Source organism: Gigantopelta aegis, chromosome 12, assembly GCF_016097555.1.
Source record: "Gigantopelta aegis isolate Gae_Host chromosome 12, Gae_host_genome, whole genome shotgun sequence".
NCBI classification, from domain to species: Eukaryota; Metazoa; Mollusca; class Gastropoda; order Neomphalida; family Peltospiridae; genus Gigantopelta; species Gigantopelta aegis.
In genome coordinates this window covers 46,847,604-46,872,611 of record NC_054710.1, presented here as the reverse complement: position 1 = coordinate 46,872,611, position 25,008 = coordinate 46,847,604, and the positions used below count along the sequence as shown (strand labels likewise).

The window sequence follows — 25,008 nt, the reverse complement described above, 5'->3', positions numbered from 1 at the left end:
AGAAGGAGAAAAAATTACTTTGAACCTGTTTTTGGCTCGTATAGATTTTCCACCTGTGTTGGGGATTACTGGTATTTGGTTAGGCGCTATAATGTATATTGGTTGGTAAACAGCCCCGAGCAGGAATCACAAATGAATTGAGAACTGATTGAGTCCACGTGGACGACTCGCGCGGTCAATTAACATAATCGAGATGGTAAAATTTCAAATTTCGATTTTAATCGAAAAGAAATGTGTTACGCACGTGCGTATACACGTGCACCGACATGCCTTGAGTGTGATTCTTGAACACGATTTACCAAACAACCACCCGCCATTTGGAAGCAATTATATGTGCAAATATTTCAAGATGATTATTTTTTTAATCCGGAAAGAGTGTCAATAAGAAATCGGAAGCTAATAAAACGAACTAATTGAGGCAATTAGGGTTACTTCTTTAAGTGTTTATTGACGGAACTACACTGAATAATACTATTTTTTATTAATAAATGTATTTATTTATTTATTAAAGTGTCACATGATACCATTTACACTTATGAATATATAAGCAGAAATTATCCAGCCTTATTATACTTAAAAAGATACTGTTCTAAACAAAACGTTACATAAATTATTAATATCAATTAAAAAAAAACCCCATAAATATGAACATATCAGGCGCGTGTGCGGGGGGTGGGGGCGGGTTTCAACTCTCCCTCCCCTCGCGCCCAAGCAAATTTTCTTTTTCAATATAGTTTCCGGTACAGCATGACTCGACCCCTCCCCACCCCCTAACATCTTCGCTCGCCTTAGTCTAGACCACGCTGCATACATTCCTGCACACGCGCCTGCAATGAAACACAGTTTAAGCTGGGTCCAAAAGGTTTGCTTTTTTTCTTAAATTATGGTTATTTTGTATTTGAAATTTAGCAAATTTGATTAGAAAACTGTTGCGAAATTCAAGCTTCATTTAGCCAAACAACAATTAAATTTCACGCAATTTAGTACGGTTTATAGTTTATGGTGACCCTGGAGTGTAGAACAAATACCTGTCTGAATATGAACGACAAAACCGTATCTGTACCCAATGCGGAGTCTAATGGATATTTGGCAATAGTGGTTAATTTCACGAATCTCTTATCTAGTGCTTTGTCTATAGGAGGACAGTCACTCCTAAGGAGATCTTTTACTGGGCAATACATCCTTCCTGTACCGCTTAAAAGAGGACTGCCACTCCCAGACTGGTCTACTACATCAAACTATATGGGTATGGGTAACTATATTTACGTGCCCCTATCCACGAAGGTTCAGGCACGCCCACTGCGGAATTAGCCTCTGACTTCGCCAGTGACTGACTCCGGAGCAGGGGGGGGGGGGGGGGGGGACGGAGCTTATTGGAATAAATATAGCGGCGATGACATGCACTTAAGAACGATTGTTTGTAATGCGCTCGTCGCACATGCTACTCATACAGATTAGAGGTAAGTACTTTCCTACAAACACGACGTAGACCCAAAACATGGTTCTAGGGCATTCCCCCCCCCCCCGGGCATTTCCCCCCTGGTAAATCCCCCCCCCCGGTCATTTCCCCCCTGGTACATATCCCCCCTGGTAAATTCTCAGTTTTAACAGACACTAAAATAGTTCCCCTCCACCCCTTCAATACTTAAATTGACTGTTTTAACAGACACTAAAATGGTTCCCTTGCAGTAGTAGAGTTACTTTCTAATCCTCTAATCCTTTCTAATCCTCTTGATTTAATTGCCGGTGAAGAAGCCCTCATAGCCACCTATTCCTTTTTTTCTTAGATCAACAGATTGTATTATCTACTAAAAGAACAATGTTTGAAGTAGTGATATGTTACTTGCTAATCCTCTTAATCCAATTAGCAAGTAAGGAACTACAGTTAAGAAACAATCAAGATGTTAGTTGTTAAATCAACCTAGGTAATTAGTGTGACTGCAGCTGTCCAGTACCCTGAATAACAAAGTACAAACATTAAAAATATCATTTACCGCAGACCATGGATAACTTGAAATCCATTCCATGTGGAACTGCCATGACAGAGTTGGAGATGGATTGCCACGCACTAACAACAACAGAGGCAGGATGTCAGCAATTGTTGGAGCATATCACCCAAACATCTGGGTGTTCCTTGATGTTTTAAAGAAGGAGCAGTCCCAGACAGAAGTAGCCATGACACAGGCACTGGCCGGCGAAGATGGACCACCACAACGCCGCCAGTACAGGGATGTCACCAAACGATTAGAGAATCTCGTCAGTGATTATGACAACAGACGTGTGTTGCTTTTCTTACGTGGAAATGCCCACAATCTGCAGATGTAATCCCACTGTTCAGTTAAATAAAATACAATTCTTTATAATAGGGGGGAAATGACTGGGGGGGGGGGGGGGGTGACCTAGGGGGGAAATACCAGGGGGGAAATGACCGGAGGGAATGTACCGGGGGGGAATGACCGGGGGGGGGGGGGGGGGATGCCCTGGTATGCCAAAACACACCGAAACTAAACCTGGGTGTGGTTGTGCCGGTTGTTGCAACGTCTGGTGTATTTTGACGTCTGCGTCTGTAAAATGTGACAATCCTTCCCCTAATAATTTCAGAATTTAATTTCCCAAATTGCAATTCTTGGATTATGGTTATATACTGAGGATCAAATGTTTATAGGAGGAGAAAGTAGGCCATAACCATCCAAGCCCTGCAATTAAGAATATGTCTACGAAAACCCCCCAAAAACAACAAAACCCCCCCAAAACATGCATTAAAAAAACCCGAATATAGTCCATAGCAACAACAAAAAACAAAAAAAAGGCCATGGAGAATTAAAAAAATCAACGGCAGTCTCCACGGTATTGCTGATTGCCGTGGTCAATCGCCGGGATTGCATATTGATATCATTTCCCTCACTCCCCGTGTACGGGCCAACGTGCAGCGACTCTGCAATCACTGGCAATCTGTCATGTAACTGTAACTGTACGGAGGGGAACACGAGACGGCAGGGTCCCGGTGTATGGACGTGCAAGAAGTGTAGTGACGGGCGTTACGTCTGCTCTGACATCTCTGACATCGGCGCGTGCCAGTCACGCGCTCTCTCTTTGTAGTGTCGTAGAGTTGCGCCAGAGATGATGCATCGCCGCGCGGACGTCTGCCCACTGGTATCGTCTGGTCAGAGTTCGCGCCGTGCTGCACGAGCCCCGATGGCCTCTTTTCAACAGCCGACGACGTCACGCGATGGCAAAGGTCACGGGCCGTTTCACGCGCGACGGCGCTCAACAAAAAGGTGAGACAATGTCGCCACGGGGTCGTCTGCTTCCCGGACAACCATATTAGCAATTTGGTCAGCACACAATTTGACCAGAGCATATTTGCGAGTCAAAAAGTCCTTGTCTGACCACACCATTTTTCACCTTTGGGGGTCAGTCGTTTTTTCTATACCGTCGGAGAGCGTGGTCAGTTCGCGCTTAGCTCGCGCAGCATGGTCATTAAGAGGCGTGTTCGGTGACCAGATTGTGCGAAACTACGGCTATTAAATGTTTCTTCTAATCACTACCTTGAGGCGGGCAGATAGCCAGGCCAAGCGGGCGCTCATTTGGTCGATCGATCTAACTAAGGGATGTTTAATAACCAGGCTTCGATACATTTGCGCCAGGCTGGTAATTAATTTACAATACGAAGAAAGACAACACTGGTTTAGCCTTTGTGATACGTAATGTCCTTATTAGCATGGGCACCTGGCAAGAGAGTCTGGACCAGTTGAAAAAAAATATTAAAACGCATTTGAAGGAAAAATAGAATTATTGTAATAGGCTAAATAAAGACAAAATTATAATAAATAAAAACAAAGTTAATGACTGTTATTTTATTATATATATATATATATATATATATATATATATATATATATATATATATATATATATATATATATATATATATATATTATTTTATTTATATACATTGTGTTTTATTTAAATTTTTATAATTTCTCTTCTGATTTATATCCTTCATTAATTATTTTCCTAATAGTCTTATTGTTTCATACAGTATTTGTGTTTCAATTTAAAACGTATTTTTGCGGGTTTCTTACGTTATAGTTCCAGGTTGTCACAGTGTCAGTATATTACACTAACATATGGCAAAATAAAGACCTTTTTTCTCTCTAAAATTTAAATATTATTCTAAACTCAAGGTATTGACCATTTATGTAACATTGGTCATTTATATATGTATACATGTATATATAATATAATGCCTGCAATTAAAAACATATATATATATATATATATATATATATATATATATATATATATATATATATATATTTACAAGAGAAACACATAATATAACTCAAATATTTTAGTTAAGTAACTGATGAAAAATTAACTACAATGGATATTTCGTGTGTTTGGGGTTTTTTGGGGGTCAAATATGATTTATATCTCATTTCGTGAAGTTTGCAATCATATTTCCGAGTAGCGCTTGCGCACCGAGTGTGATATGATTGCAAACTTCACGAGATGAGATATAAATCATATTTGACAAAAAACATGAATTTTTTTTATTTATTTATTATATAACTTTTGGCAATTTACCTTTATTTTTAAAATGCCAGCAACAAAATATTTCCGGCTTTTTTACATTGAAGATAACACTTTCTACAGCGACAATAACACAATTTAGAGTGAAATAGTGAAATTTTCACTTTAAAATGTGTTATCGTCACTGAGTGACTGATAACACTTTTATTTCACTGATATTTTAAGATATTTTAATAAATGTTATATAATAAAGTTAATTATTACCTACGTGAAACAGTAAACAACAATACAAAAATGCATACAGGAAAATAATGTAGTGTTCAAAAAACATTTTAACTTTAAAATCCATTATGTAATTTGTTTACTTTTAAATTAGCCTTCATAGGCCGCATACTTATCTTCTTTTTACACAGATACATTTTACTAAATTTGTAATTCAAATGTTTTATATTTAAAAATTTAGGTAACAATAATAAATAGAAATGTCAGTTTTGATCCAGTATCCTTCGAGACATATACAGAGGAGGCCTACACCCAACTATTTGGTGGGGGGGGGGGGGGGGGGGGAGATAATATTTAAATAAGAAGATTCATTATAACGAATTAAAACAGGGCTAGCTCCCACGTCTAGATGCCCTAGTAGAAGATGAATATCACTTTATAATAAGTGTCCACAATACAAAGATTTGCGCTGTAAACATATACAATTTTATTATTATAAGCGGCCAAGTGTTTATTGTTGTTATTAACCACCGGTAACAATAAGGAATTGAATAACCTAGAAAAATATTTAGTGCAAGCTAATACAATTAGAGATCAGTTAATGTAGGATGATAGTTAATGTAATAAATGTAACTTATATCACTTCATTTGTCCATGATTATATATAAACCACACCCACCATTGTTTTGCACGTGTGGATTTTGTATAGCTATGTTGTATTATTTATGTTAGCTGATGAGTTGTAAGACTCAAAGCAAATAAAGAACTTCAACTTGAACTCAATATCACACATTCTTAACTACAGTTAATTGGGCTTCCATGGTCCAGTGCTTGGAGGCTGTTAATGCCATGCGAATCGATGTAGTAGGTTCGAATCCTGACAACTGAAACTTTGTGCGGGCTTTTAAAGAGTATTATATATTTATTTTTATTTATTTATTTGTTTAATTATATTGGATTAATTGTGTATATAAGGTAAGACTTAAAAATATTTTTTTTTAACTTCTGGTTGAAACAGTTTCTGGCTTGCAGTATTTATATCAGACTGTACATCTTATGAATTCGCGTTGTCCTCATATTGCTGGAATCTGAGCGACAAAGCTGTTATCCTTGATCAAAACCGTATCTCTGCACAATGTAGAGTCGAATGGGTATTTAACAAAATAGTGGTTGATTCTATGAATCTCTTATCTGGTGTCTCGTCTATAGGAGGAAGCTCACGACTCTCTTGTCGTGACCAATCACCGAATTAATGAATGTTTAATGACACCTCAGCACAAAAACAAATTACAGACTGGCCATTGGGTGTCAAATGTAAGTTGTAGTAAAAACGTGGCACGAGTCAGAATGTGGATGATATAAGTTTGTGTTTCCTAATTATTGTTAAGTATCTCAGAAATGTATCTTATTTTATTGTTCTTATTTTATTGTAAGTATATTTGACAATTCAGAGGCTTACTTAACTAATCTCTCGCAACTTTGCGATCTCGCAGACAGAAAGACATGCAATAACGATGCATTGCTGTTTCAGAAAACTTAAAGGGACTGTGAAGAGTTTGCAACAGTTGAAAGATGTTTCCGAGTCTTTAAAACAGTAAAATTACTATACATATTAAATACATTTGTTTTGCTTTAGAATACCAGTGTCTGTATATCCTGTATTTTTGGCATGTGCTAATGTTTGCAGCAGTCATTTTTTAATTTACTTTGTAGGGGTTTTTTTTGTACGAATGAAATTATTTGAAGTTAAATCCTGTTTGGGCTCAAACCCAGAGCGAGTTCTTAAGGGCCTAATGGGTAGGTGTAAGACCACTACACCCTCTTCTCTCTCACTAACCACTAAACAACTAACAACTAACGCACTGTCCTGGACAGATAGCTGAGGTGTGTGCCCAGGACAGCGTGTTTGAACCTTAATTGGATATAAGCACGAAAATAAGTTGAAAATAAATGGGATATTACAAACATTAGAACGACAACACATACCTCGTTTATACAGACACTGATAGTTGAAACAAAGAAATATATTTAATATATAATTTTATTAACCACAAAGACTGTGTTATTAGGAAACATCGTACAATAGGACGCAAACTCGGGTCAGTTCCTTTAAGAAAGGATTGTGAACTGGGCCCCAGAACTGTTCAACCGACCAAGAACATAAGGTTTTAATCGTTTCTAGATAAACATTTGAAAGATTATAGAAATCCTAGACGAATTTATAGGTTATTACATATTCTTTTAAAAAAAATTGTCACTAAATAAAGAAAATAATACTTCATGGTTTGGTCAGAAATATCTTTCTTAATAACCCGACGTCGGAAAATAATATATTTCTATTTGGTATCAGTTTTCTGTCATTAATGTTTTTTAATGATCATCTTCGTGAGAAGGAAACGTCTTGCACAGATCTGCATCTGTAATGTATGTGTCGTGTGTTGCTTCAGCGAGATACAGTAAAATACCATCACAGTAACAGTTTTAATATACTGAACAAAATACACACTTCCTTAGTAATTTGTTGTTTTTAAAATGTATTTTAAATTATTCACTTTGAATGCCATCAGGTTTTGTGTCTATTAAAACGATCAAGGTCGTGTGGATATTTAGGCCCATTTCGACAGTCTGCTTACAGAATTACTTGTATCATGGGTAAAAACGATTTTAAAAATATAATATTATATAAAGTTAAATGTTTTAGACAGACAGACAGACAGATATATAGATACATACATACATACATACATACATACATACATACATACATAGACAGACAGGCAGATAGATAGATAGATACATACAAAGAAAGAAAGAAGTGTTTTATTTAACGACGCACTCAACACATTTTATTTACGGTTATATGGCGTCAGACATATGGTTAAGGACCACACAGATTTTGAGAGGAAACACGCTGTCGCCACTACATGGGCTACTCTTTCCGATTAGCAGCAAGGGATCTTTTATTTGCGCTTCCCACAGGCAGGATAGCACAAACCATGGCCTTTGTTGAACCAGTTATGGATCACTGGTCGGTGCAAGTGGTTTACACCTACCCATTGAGCCTTGCGGAGCACTCACTCAGGGTTTGGAGTCGGTATCTGGATTAAAAATCCCATGCCTCGACTGGGATCCTACCAGCCTGTAGACATAGATACATACATACATACATACATAGATAGATAGATAGATAGGCAGATGGATAGATAGACAGACAGACAGATAGATACAGATAAATATAGATAGATATAGATAGATATAGATATATATATATATATATATATATATATATAGCGTGAAAAACGGTCCTTTACGACCAGTTCGTTGTATGCAACTTTACTGTGTACACACACACACATACACACATACATCAATACATACATACATACATACATATATATATATATAAATATATATATTGCACTTTGGTCTTACGCTATTACTCAGAGTTTCACGCCCTTCGACGATCTTCAGATAGCTTTAAACCACGCAACCGCAGTACATAAAAACCCTGCAATCTATTCACCAGTGTCAGCTATCTGAAGATCGTCGAAGGGCGTGAAACTCTGAGTAATAGTGTAAGACCAAAGTGCAATATATATATTTATTACATGCTCTACTCTCTTTTAAAGTATTGAGCACCTTTCAAGCCTTTAACGATAACCACCAGTATTCTATATATATATATATATATATATATATATATATATATATATATATATATATATATATATATATATATATATATATATATATAACCCCAGCATGTACTCATAGCAGGGAAAATAAAAATCATAATATCTCATTGAGAAATTATCATGCATTAGTTTAACGTACACTACTACTGGACGAATTGACGCCAAGAAACCAATCACCTTGTAAGTACTAAATATGACGTCATCACTATCTGGCAAAGCACACACAATGACGTCTCGTAGTTTAAAGCGTTTGCGTTTACTTCTTTCTGGTTTCAGTGTTAAACTTGTAATAAAATAATAGTTTAATGCAATTCATTATAGATTTTTTTTTTTTTTACAGAATATATACAACTTTGGGTTTTGAAAATTATCTGTGAACCGTGAATTAAATACAAAGTTAAAGCAATATCCAGAACAGTAAAGTAGTTTACGTCGTTTCTATATACATGGACGTGTAGCCGATGTAGGCTATATATAAAGGCTTTTAAAAAATCCAAATAGCTGGAGGTAATAAATAGTATAACAAACTCGGTACCAGTTATTATCAAATTTATGTCCCTCGAGAAATCACATATTCGCGTTTCTTTGTTTTATATATTTTAAATGTGTAACATTAAATGGTCGCCGTCTCCAGATTCCGCTGCCGTCTTTTGATGAATAGAATGAAACGTTTTATGCGAACAAACGTTTTACCGGATGTGATTATTGACGCATGACAAGCCATGATTTCCTCGCCTCGAGTGTAATACTTCCGCTGAACGCGCGATGCACGTGATTGTGCCGATGTGAGTTTCCGTTTCGATTCCGCCGAGACAACATCAAATGTCAATTAAAAGGAAGAATTCATGCTGCTATAATGCCAGTTTACAATGGAACACATGACTGACAATTTGTTTTAGGTGGATTATGGTCGTTATTGATACATTTGCCTCCGTTGTGTTACTTCCGGCAAAAGCCAGATTTTATTCTATTTATTTATTCTATTTATTTATTTCTTATTATTTTTTTACAAGTATTTAGTTAGTTGATTAACTACTTAGTTATAAATAAAAACAAACAAAACAAAAAACATAGTTATATATTTATTTATTTATTTAATTTTTATATTTATTTATTTATATACATGCACTGTATTTAGGTAATTAGTTTTAAGTAAAAATAAACAAATGATACAAAGCAAAAACAAATTTATTTATTTATATACATGTATTTACTTAGTTAGTTATTTGGTTAAAAGTAAAAAAAAAAACCCATACCAACAATAAACGAAACAAAATAAAAATCAAAAACAAAAAACCCATGAATGTAAATTGTTTGGATACAGACACACATCAGTACTACCAGAGACATATAGATATACGTACACAAATGTATATACAAACATTGAAATTATAAGTAAGAAAATGTGATTAATATGTTTTGTTGTTGTTGTTATTATTATATTATTATTATTATTATTATTATTTAAAAACCTGTTATCCTGAAACATCTTTCAATGGCTGGAAACTGATCAATATCCCTTTAAGAATATAACAATCATTTGTAACAGAGATCTAATGGTGAAGAACATACGAATTACATCTACGTGTTGGAGTCGGTGCCTATCAAAATCAAACTGATAATTAGAATATATAAAATTTCGTTTCCATCCAATATCAAAATAATTTCCAATGGAAACTGGATGGACCAACCGACACCAAAACACGAGCACCTACAAAATACAATGTGACTATAGGAGAAGTCATTCAGTTATCCGGTTATCCTTGATTTTTTGTATCCGACGTTATATAACCGTAAATAAAATGTGTTGAGTGCGTCGTTAAATAAAACATTTCCTTCCTTCATTCCTTGATTTTTTTTTGTACGTGTATGTACCCTAGAATCCCCCCTCCCAAAAAAAAACCAACCCACAAAAACAAAAACAAAAACCACCCCAAAAAACCCAGAAACAAACAAACAAAAAAACACAAAAAACGACCCCCCCCCCCCCCAAATAAAATAATAATAATAATAATAAAACACACACACACACACACACACACACACACACACACATTCATACATAGTATAGTTTATTAGCTTTAAGCCTTCCGTCTCATAGGCATACCTTTTATAAAGAAATCAACAACATTTGACAAGTGGTGCATAATTGGAGGATGGACAATTAAATATGTTGAGAACGTAAACATAATGCATTTTTAAGATATTTACCAATATTACATAATTCTGTTCTGTTTTGAACAGACAATAATTGCACAAGTTTAAACACAGATAGTTTACGCCAGTAGTATTTCTTAATATATATTGAACGTAATTGCATGTACAATGGACATTTAAAAATAAAGTGATATTCATCCTCTATATCATTCTGATTACACGTCTGACATTTCCGTTGCGACCTTTAAATACCATAATATCTACCTTGTTCAACAAACAAACTGGTGAGAAGAAACACGAAATACTACCTCGTCGGAAGGTAAAATCCAATTTCGGCTACTACAAAGATTTCAATGATGGGAAACAGTGATTATACAAACACCGATATTCTAAACACGAACGTGTATTTTCGGCGACCAACGCAGACTGACGTAGATAGACGCAGACCAAAGCAACTTTTATGGCAAACACAAATCCCTCGGTCGTCTGTCAGTGCGTTAAAGGCACTGTCCTCAGTTTGCAGACATTGTGAAATATTTCCGACAAACAGAACATTTTTGGTGTTTAAAGCTGCATATTAAAGTCGCAGATCCTAGTTTTAACCTGTGAAAATTAACACTAAATTTGGTTAATCTACAAACCAGTATAAAGTTACAACAGAATAAGTCTGTGACATTGGAACGGGAAATACCTTTTTTTAGCAAAAGACTAGAATTTGTATCAGAACCGTTATTTCTCAGAGGTACGTGCTATGAAAAAAGCATTTCGCGATATTAGAATGACCAGGGTGACGAGAAACACTTCGTATGTAGGGAACTATATATTCTAAATAATAAATGATAAGTAATGTTTGATTTCAATGATGAAAAAGGGCTCTAATAGTGAAACAACCCATCGTAGTGTTTAAAACCTGGGGTCTGTCACTTTAAATTAATTTAATTAAGTCCTGAACCATATGTCTGACGCCATATAACCATAAATAAAATGTGCTGAGTGCGTCGTTAAATAAAACATTTCTTTCTTTTTCTTGTTTAGAATATCAGTGTCTATATATCCAATCTGTTTACGGTCGCGTGTTAATGTTTGTAGCAGTCACTTTTGATTTTACTTCGTAATATATATTTTTTATACCTACGAAATTATTGACAAGTAAAATCTGGTTTGGGCTACTACAAACATTAGGACGACAACAAACACTTTGTTTATACAGACACTGATATTCTAAACAGGAAAATATATTATATGTGTAATTTTAGTCATCAAAAAGGATCTGTCAATGATAGACATGTAACAATGTAACAAACTCTGGATAGTCGCTTTAAAATATAATTTTAGTCGTTAAAAGGGCTCTGTTACTCGAAAACGTCTTGTCATTAGACTCGAGTACTCGAGGGTCAAACTCGACCCGGGCCCGAGTACCCGACACTTATACTAGATGATAATGGGACTAAGAAATAAAGTAAAATAGCATTATGCATCTTAATTCCAGCTCTGAACATGGATGCCAAATCATGTCATTGTATTGCATTCCACACATTCGACTTTTGTTTTCTCTCCATATAGCATAGCCCTATAATGTAACCGGCGGCAAGCATGTGGAAAAAGTATATCAAAATATAATTAAATGAGAGCATTCTTCTTTGTACGGGAACTCGAGTCCTGTGAACTGTGTCTTACTAGACTCGGCTCATGCTCGAGTACTCGTGTACTCGTGGAGACTACTTGTAATGACAGCAAACTCATTAGTCATTACAGTATGTCAGTATCTTTACTTAGTATTGATATAACCAGCCTCGGTGGTGTCGTGGTTAGTATAGTAGGCGTTGGGTTCGCAACGACTCAATAGGTCACCATACCGACTTCTCTCTCAGTAACCACTAACAACTTTCCATTAACCCATGGTCCTGGACAGACACACCAGAGAGCCTAGTTGTGTGGCTAGGACGGCATGCTTGAACCTCAATTGGATGTAAGCACAAAAATAAGTTAGAATGAATGAATGATATATCCGGTACGTTGGCAATCTTGAATTATTCCAATGTCCGAGACAAGTTTTAGCTCGTGAAAATGGACACTAATTTTAGTTAATCTACAAACCTTTAACACATCTGGATATGGTTATAACAGAGTCAAACTAAAGTCTGTGGTATTTAAATGGAGGAAATACCGTCTAGAAATAACTAGACCTTATCTCAATAACCATTACTTCTCAGACGAACGTGCGTTTTTAGAATTATGAAAAATCCATGTTGGGGTATTGCAAAAACCTGGATGACCAGAATCACTTCAGGGGTACGAAAATGAATATTCTAAACAGTAAAATGTAAGTACTTCTAATTTAAAATATAAAAACCCGGTTTTAATAGTTTAAAATATGTCGTAGTGTTTAAAAACTCGAGTCTGCCCCTTTAAAGGATTTGTAATTTATGCTATTAATGCGGATCCTGTTTCATATAAAACTATATTACTTTAGTTCTTATTGTGAACTACTCATAACCTAATGAATGTAAAGTTTGATTTGTTTAACGACACCACTGGAGAACAGTGATTATTAATCATTAGCTATTGAATATCAAACATTTGATAATTCCGATATACATTCTTAGACACTCTTAGAGAAAAATCCGCTACGTTTCCATTTACAGCGAGGATATATTTTATATGTACATTCCCACAGAAAGGACAGCACACACCATGGCCTGTCAAATACCAGTCGTGGTGCACTGGTTGTGACGAGATAAAAACAACAGAGAATGGGTTCACAGAAGAGATTCGATTCTACTACCCTATCACCTCTGAAGGTACAGGTGGGTGAAGTTTCAAATTACAGGTGACACCAAAACAAATATTTTAAAACACCGTTTTAAAAAGTTAAAGTGTGTTTTGTTTAACGACACCACTAGAGCACATTGATTTATTAATCATCAGGTATTGGATGTCAAACATTTGCTAATTTCGACATATAGTCTTTAGAGTGGAAACCAGCTACATTTTTCCATTAGTAGTTAAGGAATCGTTTATATATGCACATTCCCAAGACAGGATAGCACATGACACGGCCTTAGATACACCAGTTGTGGTGCACTGGCTGGATTAAAATACAAAGCCGTGGCTAATCTAACATAAGTGGGAGGCAGACAAAATGAATTGGGGTACAACAATAGAGATGTCTTCATGTAGGCAAAAAGGGCACTTTTAAACGAAAAGGGCACTTTTTCGTATTTTCTGGTTTACAACTACCCCCTTGTACTCCCCCTTCCCGCTAGGTACGTCCCTGAATTATCCCATATGTATTGTAGTTTGTCGTGTATCACCATGTTATCTTGTGTTGTGTGTTCACTTCCACCCACATCCACTTTTTTAAAGGATGAACTTTACGACATTGGCCACAAATAGAAGACAGCCTGATTCCGCCATTGTATCGAATAAAATGGAAGTCACGCTGCTAGGTGTGCTGGCGTTTAATCAATTAATTATTATTAGCTATAATGAGGATAATTACATTTCAGATTAGGCGGATTTCAGTGGAATATTGCGTAAGTTGTTGTTCGGTACGGTTTTCGTGAAGGGCGGGCGAATATTGACAAGAATCAGTTGATGTTTATCATAAATGTTTTGTCAGGTCCTACTTTGATCTCTTAAAAAGGTGTAAGTTTTATTTTTGAATTACTCCAAGTCTAAGGAGGATATCTGCATAAGCGTACGAGGCAGGAGGCAGGGACAGGAGGGGGGGGGGGGTAATTGCCCCCTAGTGCTGGAACAAAACCTAAAATTCGGGCAAAAATGTGCTAACTTGAGATCTTTTTATCATATATTTTCATCATTCTACCTTCAAAATCCATGTAAAAATGCGTAGTGATTCGTTTGCAACCCTATATAGCTGTTTGGTAGTAATGCTAATGTGAATAAATGTTGTCATCCAGATTAGGCCAATTTCGTTTAAATCGGTCAAAAACCAGTCTGCTCTCCACCCCACACCCCCTATAAAAATGGGAGCCCGTACGCCTATGGATATGTGGTCGTGAGTTGGAGGTATTCGAATGATGTTAGTCGTACTAAACGCGACTTTGTCTGCATGGTGTGCAAGCAAAATAAAATTTCGATATATTCGATTTCTGCAAAGATTGTGTGAGTTCGATTAATTTGTAGATATTTATAACAAGAATTCCGCGAAAGTAAATATCTCGCCTACCATAACATTTCTCGGTTCACTGTGATGAACATCCATAGGTTCAACTATAAACCAAGTTTCATTGACGTAGGAGTTATAGTTTGTAAGAAATGGATCTAAAGGCGAAACTTTATAGGAGGACTGCCACTCATAGCGAAAACGAAAGAAAGAAATATTTTATTTAACGACGCATTGAACATATTTTATTTACGGTTATATGGCGTCAGACATATAGTTAAAGACTACACAGATATTGAGAGAGGAAACCCGCTGTCGCCACTCCATGGGTTACTCTTTTCGATTAGCAGCAAGGGATCGTTTATATGCACCATCCTACAGACAGGGTAGTATATACCTCGGCCTTTGATATGCCAGTCGTGTTTCACTGGCTGGAACGAGAAATAGCCTAATGGGCCCACTGACGGGGATCGATCCCAGACCGACCGAGCATCGAGGGAGCGCTTTACCACTAGGCTACGTCCCGCCCTAGAAGATGATAAAGAAATATTGTTTTCATGTACACAAATATATAAATGAAACAAAACGTTTCCCGTAATTAGTAAATAATGTATGGATTTCTGTTTCTTTTTACCCTCTTTTTTGTAGCCATTACATAATCATTGTCATGCCTTGGTTGTGGTTTGTGTTTGTTCATGTACACAAATATATAAATGAAACAACACGTTTCCCGTAATTAGTAAATAATGTATGGATTTCTGTTTCTTTTTACCCTCTTTTTTGTAGCCATTACATAATCATTGTCATGCCTTGGTTGTGGTTTGTGTTTGTTCATGTACACAAATATATAAATGAAACAACACGTTTCCCGTAATTAGTAAATAATGTATGGATTTCTGTTTCTTTTTACCCTCTTTTTTGTAGCCATTACATAATCATTGCCATGCCTTGGTTGTGGTTTGTATTTTCTTTTAGCAAATCTACTGTCTAATTATCGAACACATAGAGAACTTCATTGCGTCTTTTCTCTGTTTCCTTCCTTCCTTCCTTCGTTCTTTCTTTCTTTCTCTCTTTCAATAATATTTATTTCAGTTCATATTTAAATTGCAAAAATACATTACTGTCGTGACATGTATGTATTATGGAGAAGGCCTAGTAAGTTGTATAACTTGTGCCTAATCCATTTGTTCTTTCTAAAAAACAATAAAATATGTTTCAATCAAGTAAAGCGGCCACATTTTTATTTTGCCAATCACCTTCTCGTTTAAACTGGCTTATATTATACAGCCACCTGTCTTAATATGTCACTGTTTAATACTTCCTTTGGTGACTGCTTAACACAGTTTAACGTATTAACTGTCATGCCTTGGGGGTTAGGGGATAGAACTTTCTGTTGTGGAGGGGTGGGGGGCATGGAGGCACCTTCCCCATGTTCAGACCGCTAACGTTCGCAAACTATTTGATTGGTTTACGGTATGACCATTTGGTTTACCGTTAAGCGCATAAACCAGTCTAGCGGACGTTTTTTTTTTCTGCTTGGTCTGGTTGAACTCGCTCCAAGTACACCCACGCTACGCCACAGCATCATTCCAAGCCAAAACAATCAAATTTATTCGAATGAAATATACCGTTATTGTCCACAATCTGTCGGCTTAATACCCACATGTTTCGGACAAAGAGAGACCGTCCTGAAGTAGCCTTCCAATTGTTTTTCTTTCGTTCTTTTTACTGGTGGAGATAATATACCACAAGGTTTCCTTTTAATCGAAGCGAGTACGACACGGAACGCTGAACCTTTTTAGCCCGCCAGGTAAAAAAAGACAAGGGGCGGTTCAAAGCGCGTGCTATTGTAGTCAGTCGCGGGCGTCTGATTGTGGCGAGCCAAGTTCGTAACGAGGTTTTAAGACACTGGCTACACCGATTTATTTATCTTAAAACAGGCATTCATTTACATTAACAGGTTTCACCTCCCGGGCTTCAGCCGTCCTTAAGGTTTGACGCGAGCAATTGCTCCGCTCGCGTGTGCTCACGCAAAACTATTTCCACGTGGGCGAAAAACTGCTCGCCTCGTCACACGCCAATATCATTAATATATTTATTTAAAATGACTGTGAATTGTTACACTGCGAGCAATTGCTCTCCTATACAATTTCAGGAGAGAAGTTTCTTGCTCACTATCGATTTTCAAACCATAAGCTCTGGTTTCAGTTTAAGCAAGGTAACGGAATGATTTTTTCCCCCGTCTGTTCTGACTTTTGGTCTACCGTCCATAAATCTCTTGAACATACTTCGCAATGAACAGTTTAAATCCGGGGGCAGGGCGTAACCCAGTGGTAAAGCGTTTGCTTGAGGCGCGGTCGGACTGCGATTGATACACGTCGGTAGGCTCAATAGGCTATTTCATGTTCCAGCCAGTGCACCGCGATTGGTATATGAAAGGTCATGGTATGTACTATCCTGTCTGTGAGATGGTCCATATAAAAGATTCCTTGCTACTAATGGGAAAAGGTAGCGGGTTTCCTCTCTAAAACTATATGTCAAAATTACACGGTTAACATCCAATAGCCGATTATTAAAACATGTATGTGCTCTAGGGGTGTCGTTAAACAAAACAAACTTTAACGTTTAACTCCGCTGGCCGTAAATATTAAGCAATGGTCAAATAATTTAATATGTTCGGCTATACAGTTTGTTCACTGTTAATGTACACATTACTTAATTTTTATTTATTTAATTTTTTATTCTTCTTTCTTTTCTTCTTTTTTCTTCTTTTTTTCTCTCTCGCGTAAAGAGGCGATATATACTATAGATCCTGAAATTAATGCGATCATAATATTGATGCGAAAAATGCGAATTCGTGTTATTCGCATTAATAATGTGACGCATTTATTTTTATATTTTGTCTATGTGTCCAACGTTATTAAAAGAAACCCACCAAAGATTAAAATTAAAACTGGAAAACAATTCATCGTAGGCGAGACAGACTAATTGTCTAATAGTCCAGCAAGATGCCAGCCACGTGTGACGATTGCAGGGTCTTTAGCCACCCTGTCAAAAGCCAAAACGATCCATCGCGCGTGAATGGGTTTGAGCACGCTAATCCTGAGGTCGACCATTTGTTCGTTTTTACTGTTCAAATTTTCTGAAACTTTGTCAGCATACCGCTATGTGAATTGTTCTTTCAATGTGACGTTGAAATTGCCATTCACAGATAAGGAAGATAAACTTGTAATGGTACATGTATGCTAATGTTTAGCCAGATTTAGGTAACTATACACGTAACGTACATTATTGCAAACATATTCTTTGAATTGATCTCACCAAAAACACTAGGGACTAAACAGGTTAACTGATGTGTACACAGATATGTTAGTGAGTTGATCTCGTTGAAGACAACTGTAAATCTGATTTAACCGACGGGTACACAGACGTGTATTGTTATAAAAGTAATATTTCAAAGGGAGGTCACTCGCATTATTTTCATGTCGCATTTTAGTCTGCCCACCGTCACTCGCATAAATTTAGGGGCGCATTAATTTCAGGATAAACAGTATAGCCAGGGTCAACATTGATTTAACAGACATTATGGAAACACCTTCATATTTCATACTGACACCCTGGTGTATCCAAGCACCCGAAATTGTGTTTGATCTTGTGCATCTGAAAAAGGATCACACAGACCCAATTATTTATAAACAGCACTTCATGAAAATTCAAGAGAGCTACCGTGATTACATTCCTGTTTATACAGATGAATCAAGGGATGAGAATTCTGTGGCTTGTGCTAGTTTTTCCATCGTAATTTCTATGAGATTGTCGGATTCGGCATCTATTTTTACTGCGAAATCCTGGGCAATCATTGAAGCCCTAGAACAAATCAAGGATTCTGTGGAATCCAAATATATTATTTTTACAGACTCACGTTCGTGTCTCCAAGCTTTTACAACACAGTCCTTTACACTGTGTTTTTATTTAACTGTTGAATTTTTATATTGATGATGATCATCACACTGTTGTTGCATTTTACCATAGTTTGACACCCAATAGCCGATGTATTTTTCGTGCTGGGGTGTCGTTAAACATTCATTCATTCCAAGCTTTACAAAATATGAAGCTGCACCATTCCTTATTTGGGATGTTGATACAAAGGTGTGTCTTTTTATCTATTGCTAATAAATATATTGTAATTTGTTGGGTTCCCAGCCATACTGGTTTCAAGGTAATGAAAAGGCAGATTCTGCTGCCAAGTCTGCTTTGGATTTGCCTCATTCCAGGGTTGGTGTGCCTTACACTATCTCAAACATGATATTAACCAATATATACTTTCGATTTGGCAAGATGATTAGAACGGTGCGGTTACGAATAAGCTTCATTCTGTAAAGCCAGTTCTGGGAAATTGGCAGTCCTCCTACAGGCAGAGCAGGAAGAGTGAAATTGTCCTGTGTCATGCTAGCATCGGCCATACATACTTGACGTATTCATTTGTTATAAAGAAGGATCCTCCACCTGAGTGTGAACATTGTCAGTGTACACTGACGGTTCACCATATTCTGGTGGAGTGTAATCATCTTGGACCGACAAGGGAAGATATATTTGGAAGACAAAATGTGATTGAATCATTTCAAGTCTACCCTGAATTTATTTTGAAGTTTTTACGAAATACTGATTTTTATTTCAAATTTTAACATACTTACCTGTGATATTTATTCCTTTGCACAGCTCTTTATACTGTGTTTTTTAAACTTGATTTTAGAATTTTTTGTATTGATGTTTTCATTTTTTTATTTACCATTGTGTGACATAAACAGCCGATGTATTTTTGTGCTGGGGTGTCGTTAAACGTTAATTTATTCATGTATATAGCCAAGGTTTTTGGCAAAAATAATTTTTGGGTATGGCGCTATGGAATTGAATATTTACAATACGTGTGATGAATCGACAGGGGGTATGAAGGCCTCCCTCAGAAAGAAAATGGGTTAGATTTAGGATTAGGGTTAAAAACATTATACAGTAATGATAAGAGTCATTAAATTTGTCAAAAGGTTAACTTTAAAAAATAAAATGGCGCCATACCCGTTTACGCCTCTTGCAGAAACCCTGATAGCCTAGGTATTAATTAAAGCCTACTTTTCCGACAATATCAAATTTGACGTTAAAGAGAGAGTTCGATGCCTTTGTAAGATGTTTCTGACTAGTACAATATTATAACGACTAAATTTATATACTGAATATAGATTCTTGGTTAGAAAAACAGTGTCTGTATATTCAATTAGTTTCTTATCGTTCTAATGTTTGTAAGTAGCCCACACTTGATTTTGTACGTTTGACTAAATGTATATTAGGAAATAAAATGGAGTGTGTCCTAGTACAAACATTAAGACGATGACAAACGCATTTAATATACAGTCACTGGTATTTTATGAAGAAGAAAAAAAAAATAATATGTAATTAAGTTCGCAAAAAAGTCTCTGTTAATCGGCAAAATGTTACTATGGCAAAAAAACTTGGTTAGTCCATATAAAGTTTAACGTTAAAGTTTTGCGTTTAGATCCGTTTCTGACAAACTATATTTCCTAGGTCAATGAAACTTGGTTTATAGTTACACCTAGTTCATCACAGTGCACCAAAAACGTGTATGGTAGGCGAGACATCTAATTCCGCAGAATTCTTGTTTGTGTGGGGTTGGGGTTTTTTTGTGTGCTTTTTTTTTTTTTTGGGGGGGGGGGGAGTCCGGTTGTTTTGTTTTTGGGGTGGTGGTGAGTTTTTCTCCCCTAAATGCTGGTTCCTATACAATCTGGAATATGTCGGTGACTGACGCAGATCGACGTGACCAAAGAAAATGTTTGTGGAAACGCAATCGCAGACTTCTTCACATGTGGTCAAAATATTATAATAGTTAAAATCAGTTAACTTTGTTATAATTCGTTAATTACAAACTATGGTCTCTTCATTTTCGGATGTTGTGTCTATAATACATATATTGGGGTTTTTTTATATAAATAAAAAGTCAGAAGCCTCCTTTAAAAGTCATATATCCCTCTTTAATTCAAATTTTCGCCTGTTCAGGCTTCATCAGGGAAATCTGTCGGTAAAAATAAAAATACGCACTTAAAACCTTTATTTTAGCAAGCCCACTTGCTACTTTAGAGGAGAGGTGCCAGCAACACAAAAGGATTTATATTATTTACCTAGCTATAAAAATAACAATAATATCATGTTCATTATTTAATCAAAACGTTTTGTTTGTTATCCTTACCAGTTAGAAAATCTTTTACTATTTATGCTCGACTATAAAACATTGCAATATGTCCAAGAATGAATTCACACAAAAAATTATTTAAAAAACATAGTAAATTACTATCCACCACGAATTGAATGAATGAAGGAAGAAAATTATTTATTTAACGGAGCACTCAACACATTTTATTTACGGTTATATGGCTTCGGACATATGATTAAGGATCACACAGATATTGAGAGAGGAAACCCGCTGTCGCCACTTCATGGGCTACTCTTTTCGATTAACAGCAAGGGCGAATTGAATGAATGCTACGATAAAATGGGTGTATTTATCGAGTATCCCGCGTTGCTGCTATTACATCATCTTTTAACTAATGATTCTTTACATATTAAATATAGTTTCTTGTTTACAGTATCAATGTCATAAGGTGATTCTTGTCGTCCTAATGTTGGTAGTAGCTCGAGTTTCATTTTAATTCCTAATACATATATGTTCGAAAGTACGACATTATTTGGAGGTAAAATCCATGCATAGAAACTGATATTCAAGAAAATATATTTAATATCTATTTTTAATTACTGAAAACGCTTTGTCAGTCGGAAATGTATTACAATGCACGAGCGTAGGAAGATGCCAAAAAGTGTGGGGGGGGGGGGGGGGGAGGGGGGAAGGGCCACACTTATATTTACACACTTTTACACTATTATAAAGCAAATATAAAGCAAAATATCTGAAAAGTGGGGGGCCACATATCCCCTTGCCCCTCCCCCGTTTCCTACGCCAGTGCAATGGTAGTGAACAATTTCTTTAAAACAGTTAATCGATCAACTATGTTCAGAGATAGCTTTTACTACAGTTACTGATATTGATATATAAAACAATATATTATATACCAACATTAAAGATGTCATTATAAAAAAAACTACCATTAATTTGTTATTAATCTCAAGAAAAGAAACACAACATTATTATTTTTTTTTTTTTTTGCATATTCAAAATTATTTTTCACCGTTAAATTTGAAATCCTTAGTTTCTGGATAATTCGTCCCGGTGTAATGAATTTTTTCATCATTTTAAATGAACTTGTTCCTGATTTTAAAACTGAGACGAATGACAAAGTTCGGTTGGTGGCGTTTGCCGATTCGTTCTTGGGGTTGGGAAGTACACTCCTACTGAAACGAAGGAAAGGAAGGAATTGTTTTAGTTAACGACGCACTCAACACATTTTATTTACGGTTATATGTCGTCGGACATATGGTTAAGGACTACACAAATATTGAGGGAGGAAACCCGCTGTCGCCACTTCGTTTCTATTAGAAGCAAGGGATCTTTTATATGCACCACCCCACAGACAGGATAGTACATACTACGACCTTTGATACACCAGTTGTGGAGAACTGGCTGTAAAGAGAAATAGCCCAATGGGTCCACCGACGAGAATTGATCCTAGATCGATCACGCATCAGGCGACCGATGTACCACTGAGCTACATCCCACCCCCAACACTTCTACTGATGCAGTACTGGGGTGGGGGGGGGGGGGTATGGGTCGGATGCCTGTTTGTCTGTTACGGAGGAAGGCTGTGTTATAACAATGGTGTAGATTAACTAAAACCAATATTGAGAGGCTTAATAATAAGGTCTTTAACTGGGCGAAAAGTGTTCTTCAGTACGATGTAAAAACTGGAATTTTAATGTATATGATATTTTAAAAGTGTGTGGTTATGATCAGTGGTATAACCCTGGTATTATCTATACTGATATTGTTAATGTATTAATGAATGTACTCGCTACCAAATATACATCAGAGTGGTCAATTCGGATACGTGAGAATACTGGCGAACTTAGAACCTATAAACTTTTTAAACTTGAATACTTTTACTTAATTTTACGTCTCAACTCTCTTGCCAGGATTGCATAGAAATGCTCAGGTGTGGTGTTGCAGCTTTAAGATTAGAAACCGGCAGATATGAACGTTTACCACTCGAGGAGCGAACGTGCCCTATGTGTAAAAACCTTTTAATTGAAGATGAATTCCACGTTGTGATGAAGTGCACTCTATATGACGTGACGACCTTAGATACTCGCTGTTTTTAGAGTTTTTTAATTAATTTTTTTTTTTTCAGCTGTCTGAAGAAGAACATTTTTATATGTGCTCTTCAGCGATTCTCGTATGTTTGTTTTATACGCCAAAACATGTTACTGTATTTTAAAAAGACGTAAATGTTTTTTATCTGATTGATATACTAGTATTTAATATATCTCTATTTATTTTCAATGTCGATACTTTGTATTTTTATTACGTATAATATATCTGAATGTTTTAATATTATATAAATGTAGTTTAGTCTCATAACTCCATGATGAGTGACCTATATATTGTTTAATAATAATGTTTCTTATATATATATATATATATATATATATATATATATATATATATATATATATATATATATATAACTATCGAACTATTTCCTCGTCCCCTTCAAGATCGAGTTATCGAAGTTTGACTGTGTATATATATATATATATATATATTACGTATAATTTGCTTGTATGTTTCACTGTTGATAATGTGCTTTTTTTCAGTCTCTCATAACTCCACAATGAGTGGCCCTTATATTGTTTATTAAGAATGTTTTTCATGTATTTTATGGTGTATATATTGGGTGAGACGTTAATAAAATATCTGTCTGTCTGTCCGTCTGTCCGTTTGTCTGTCTGTCTGTGAATTCTCCACAATAGGCCTAAAGGTTAACTGAAATAAACACTGCTTGTTAAGTCAGTTATTCCACAAAGTCAAGAGGAAACATTGCATCATTTTAAATGAATTTTTCTGTCGTTTTAAAACAGATGGGGTTGAAATGCAGCGGTTATAAAGGGAAAGGGTTTGGGAATCCTCCAAACTAGGCCTATAGATTAACTCTAATAAAACATCATGAGGCAATTTATTAATTAAAAATGATCGAGGGCGAATATTTTTATCATTTTAAATAAACGTTTTTGTCATTTTACAGCTAAGATGTGGTCAAAAAAAGGGAAAGGATTTGGGAATCCTAGAAAATAGGTCTATAGATTAGCTCTAAGAAACCACCGTAAGTTAATTTATTTGTCCTGGAATATTGAGAGGAAACCTTTCCATCATTTTAAATAAACTTCTCTGATGGGATCCAAATGCGGTGGATAAAACGGCAACGGACTGCGCATACTTAAAAATAAGTCTATACATATATATTAACTGAAAAAACATTGTTAATTTACTTATTCCATAAGTCAAAGAAACATTTCTATAATTTTAAGTAAACATCCCTTTCATTTTAAAACTGAGATGGGCTCAAAATGCTGTGGGTGAAAGCGCAAAGAATTAGAATCCTTAAAATATTTGGATTATAGGTTAACGTTTATAAACATTGTTAATTTAACTTATTTCAGAAAGTCATGAGAAAACGTCTTTTTTCTCTTCTTTTATATTTGTTTTATTATTTATTTACTTTTTAGCTATTTTAAAGCATGAAGGGGCAAAGGGGTTGAGAATCTTCTAAAATAGGCCTCTATAAGCTAACTCCAATAAACATTGTTTGCTAATTTACTTATTCCAGAAAGTCGACTTGGCCTGCGATCCGCGTTTTATTAGCTCCCTATTATGTCCATTGAAAGCACGATCCCAGATGAACACTTCTCCGCTCGTCTCCGTCAGATTAGAGAAAATCGATCGCAAATTAAATAAGTCATTGGCTCTCGGAAAAACAGCCAATGAGAAAACGCAGAATACTAATTAACACGAACAATAATCGGAACAGTTACCAAACGTTCTGGTCGCCCGTAGTGGACCGCGGAAAGCTGGGGAGGGATTCTCCATATAAATGGAAGGCCAGGATGGACTTTCTTCCAGTGTCAGCGGAGAGTGCCACAGACGACACTTTATGGATAATAGGAGGACAAGCCAAACACCGTCAAAGACAACAAAAGCGCAATAAGAGGTGTCAATGGTCGCAAAGGGGTTGACTATTTAATTGAAATGGGAGA

The 25,008-nt window shown here is 36.0% G+C and overlaps 1 protein-coding gene across 1 annotated transcript in view; it reads left to right on the top strand.

Moving 5' to 3' along the window:
• The first annotated feature begins 3,123 nt into the window (after positions 1–3,123).
• LOC121386109 (basic helix-loop-helix transcription factor scleraxis-like) overlaps positions 3,124–25,008 on the top strand; it is a 46,270-nt gene continuing 24,385 nt past the window's right edge. Inside the window, exon 1 of the mRNA XM_041516907.1 lies at positions 3,124–3,278. Within this exon, the coding sequence (XP_041372841.1) occupies positions 3,124–3,278 (155 nt within the window). The remainder of the gene's footprint in view (positions 3,279–25,008) is intronic.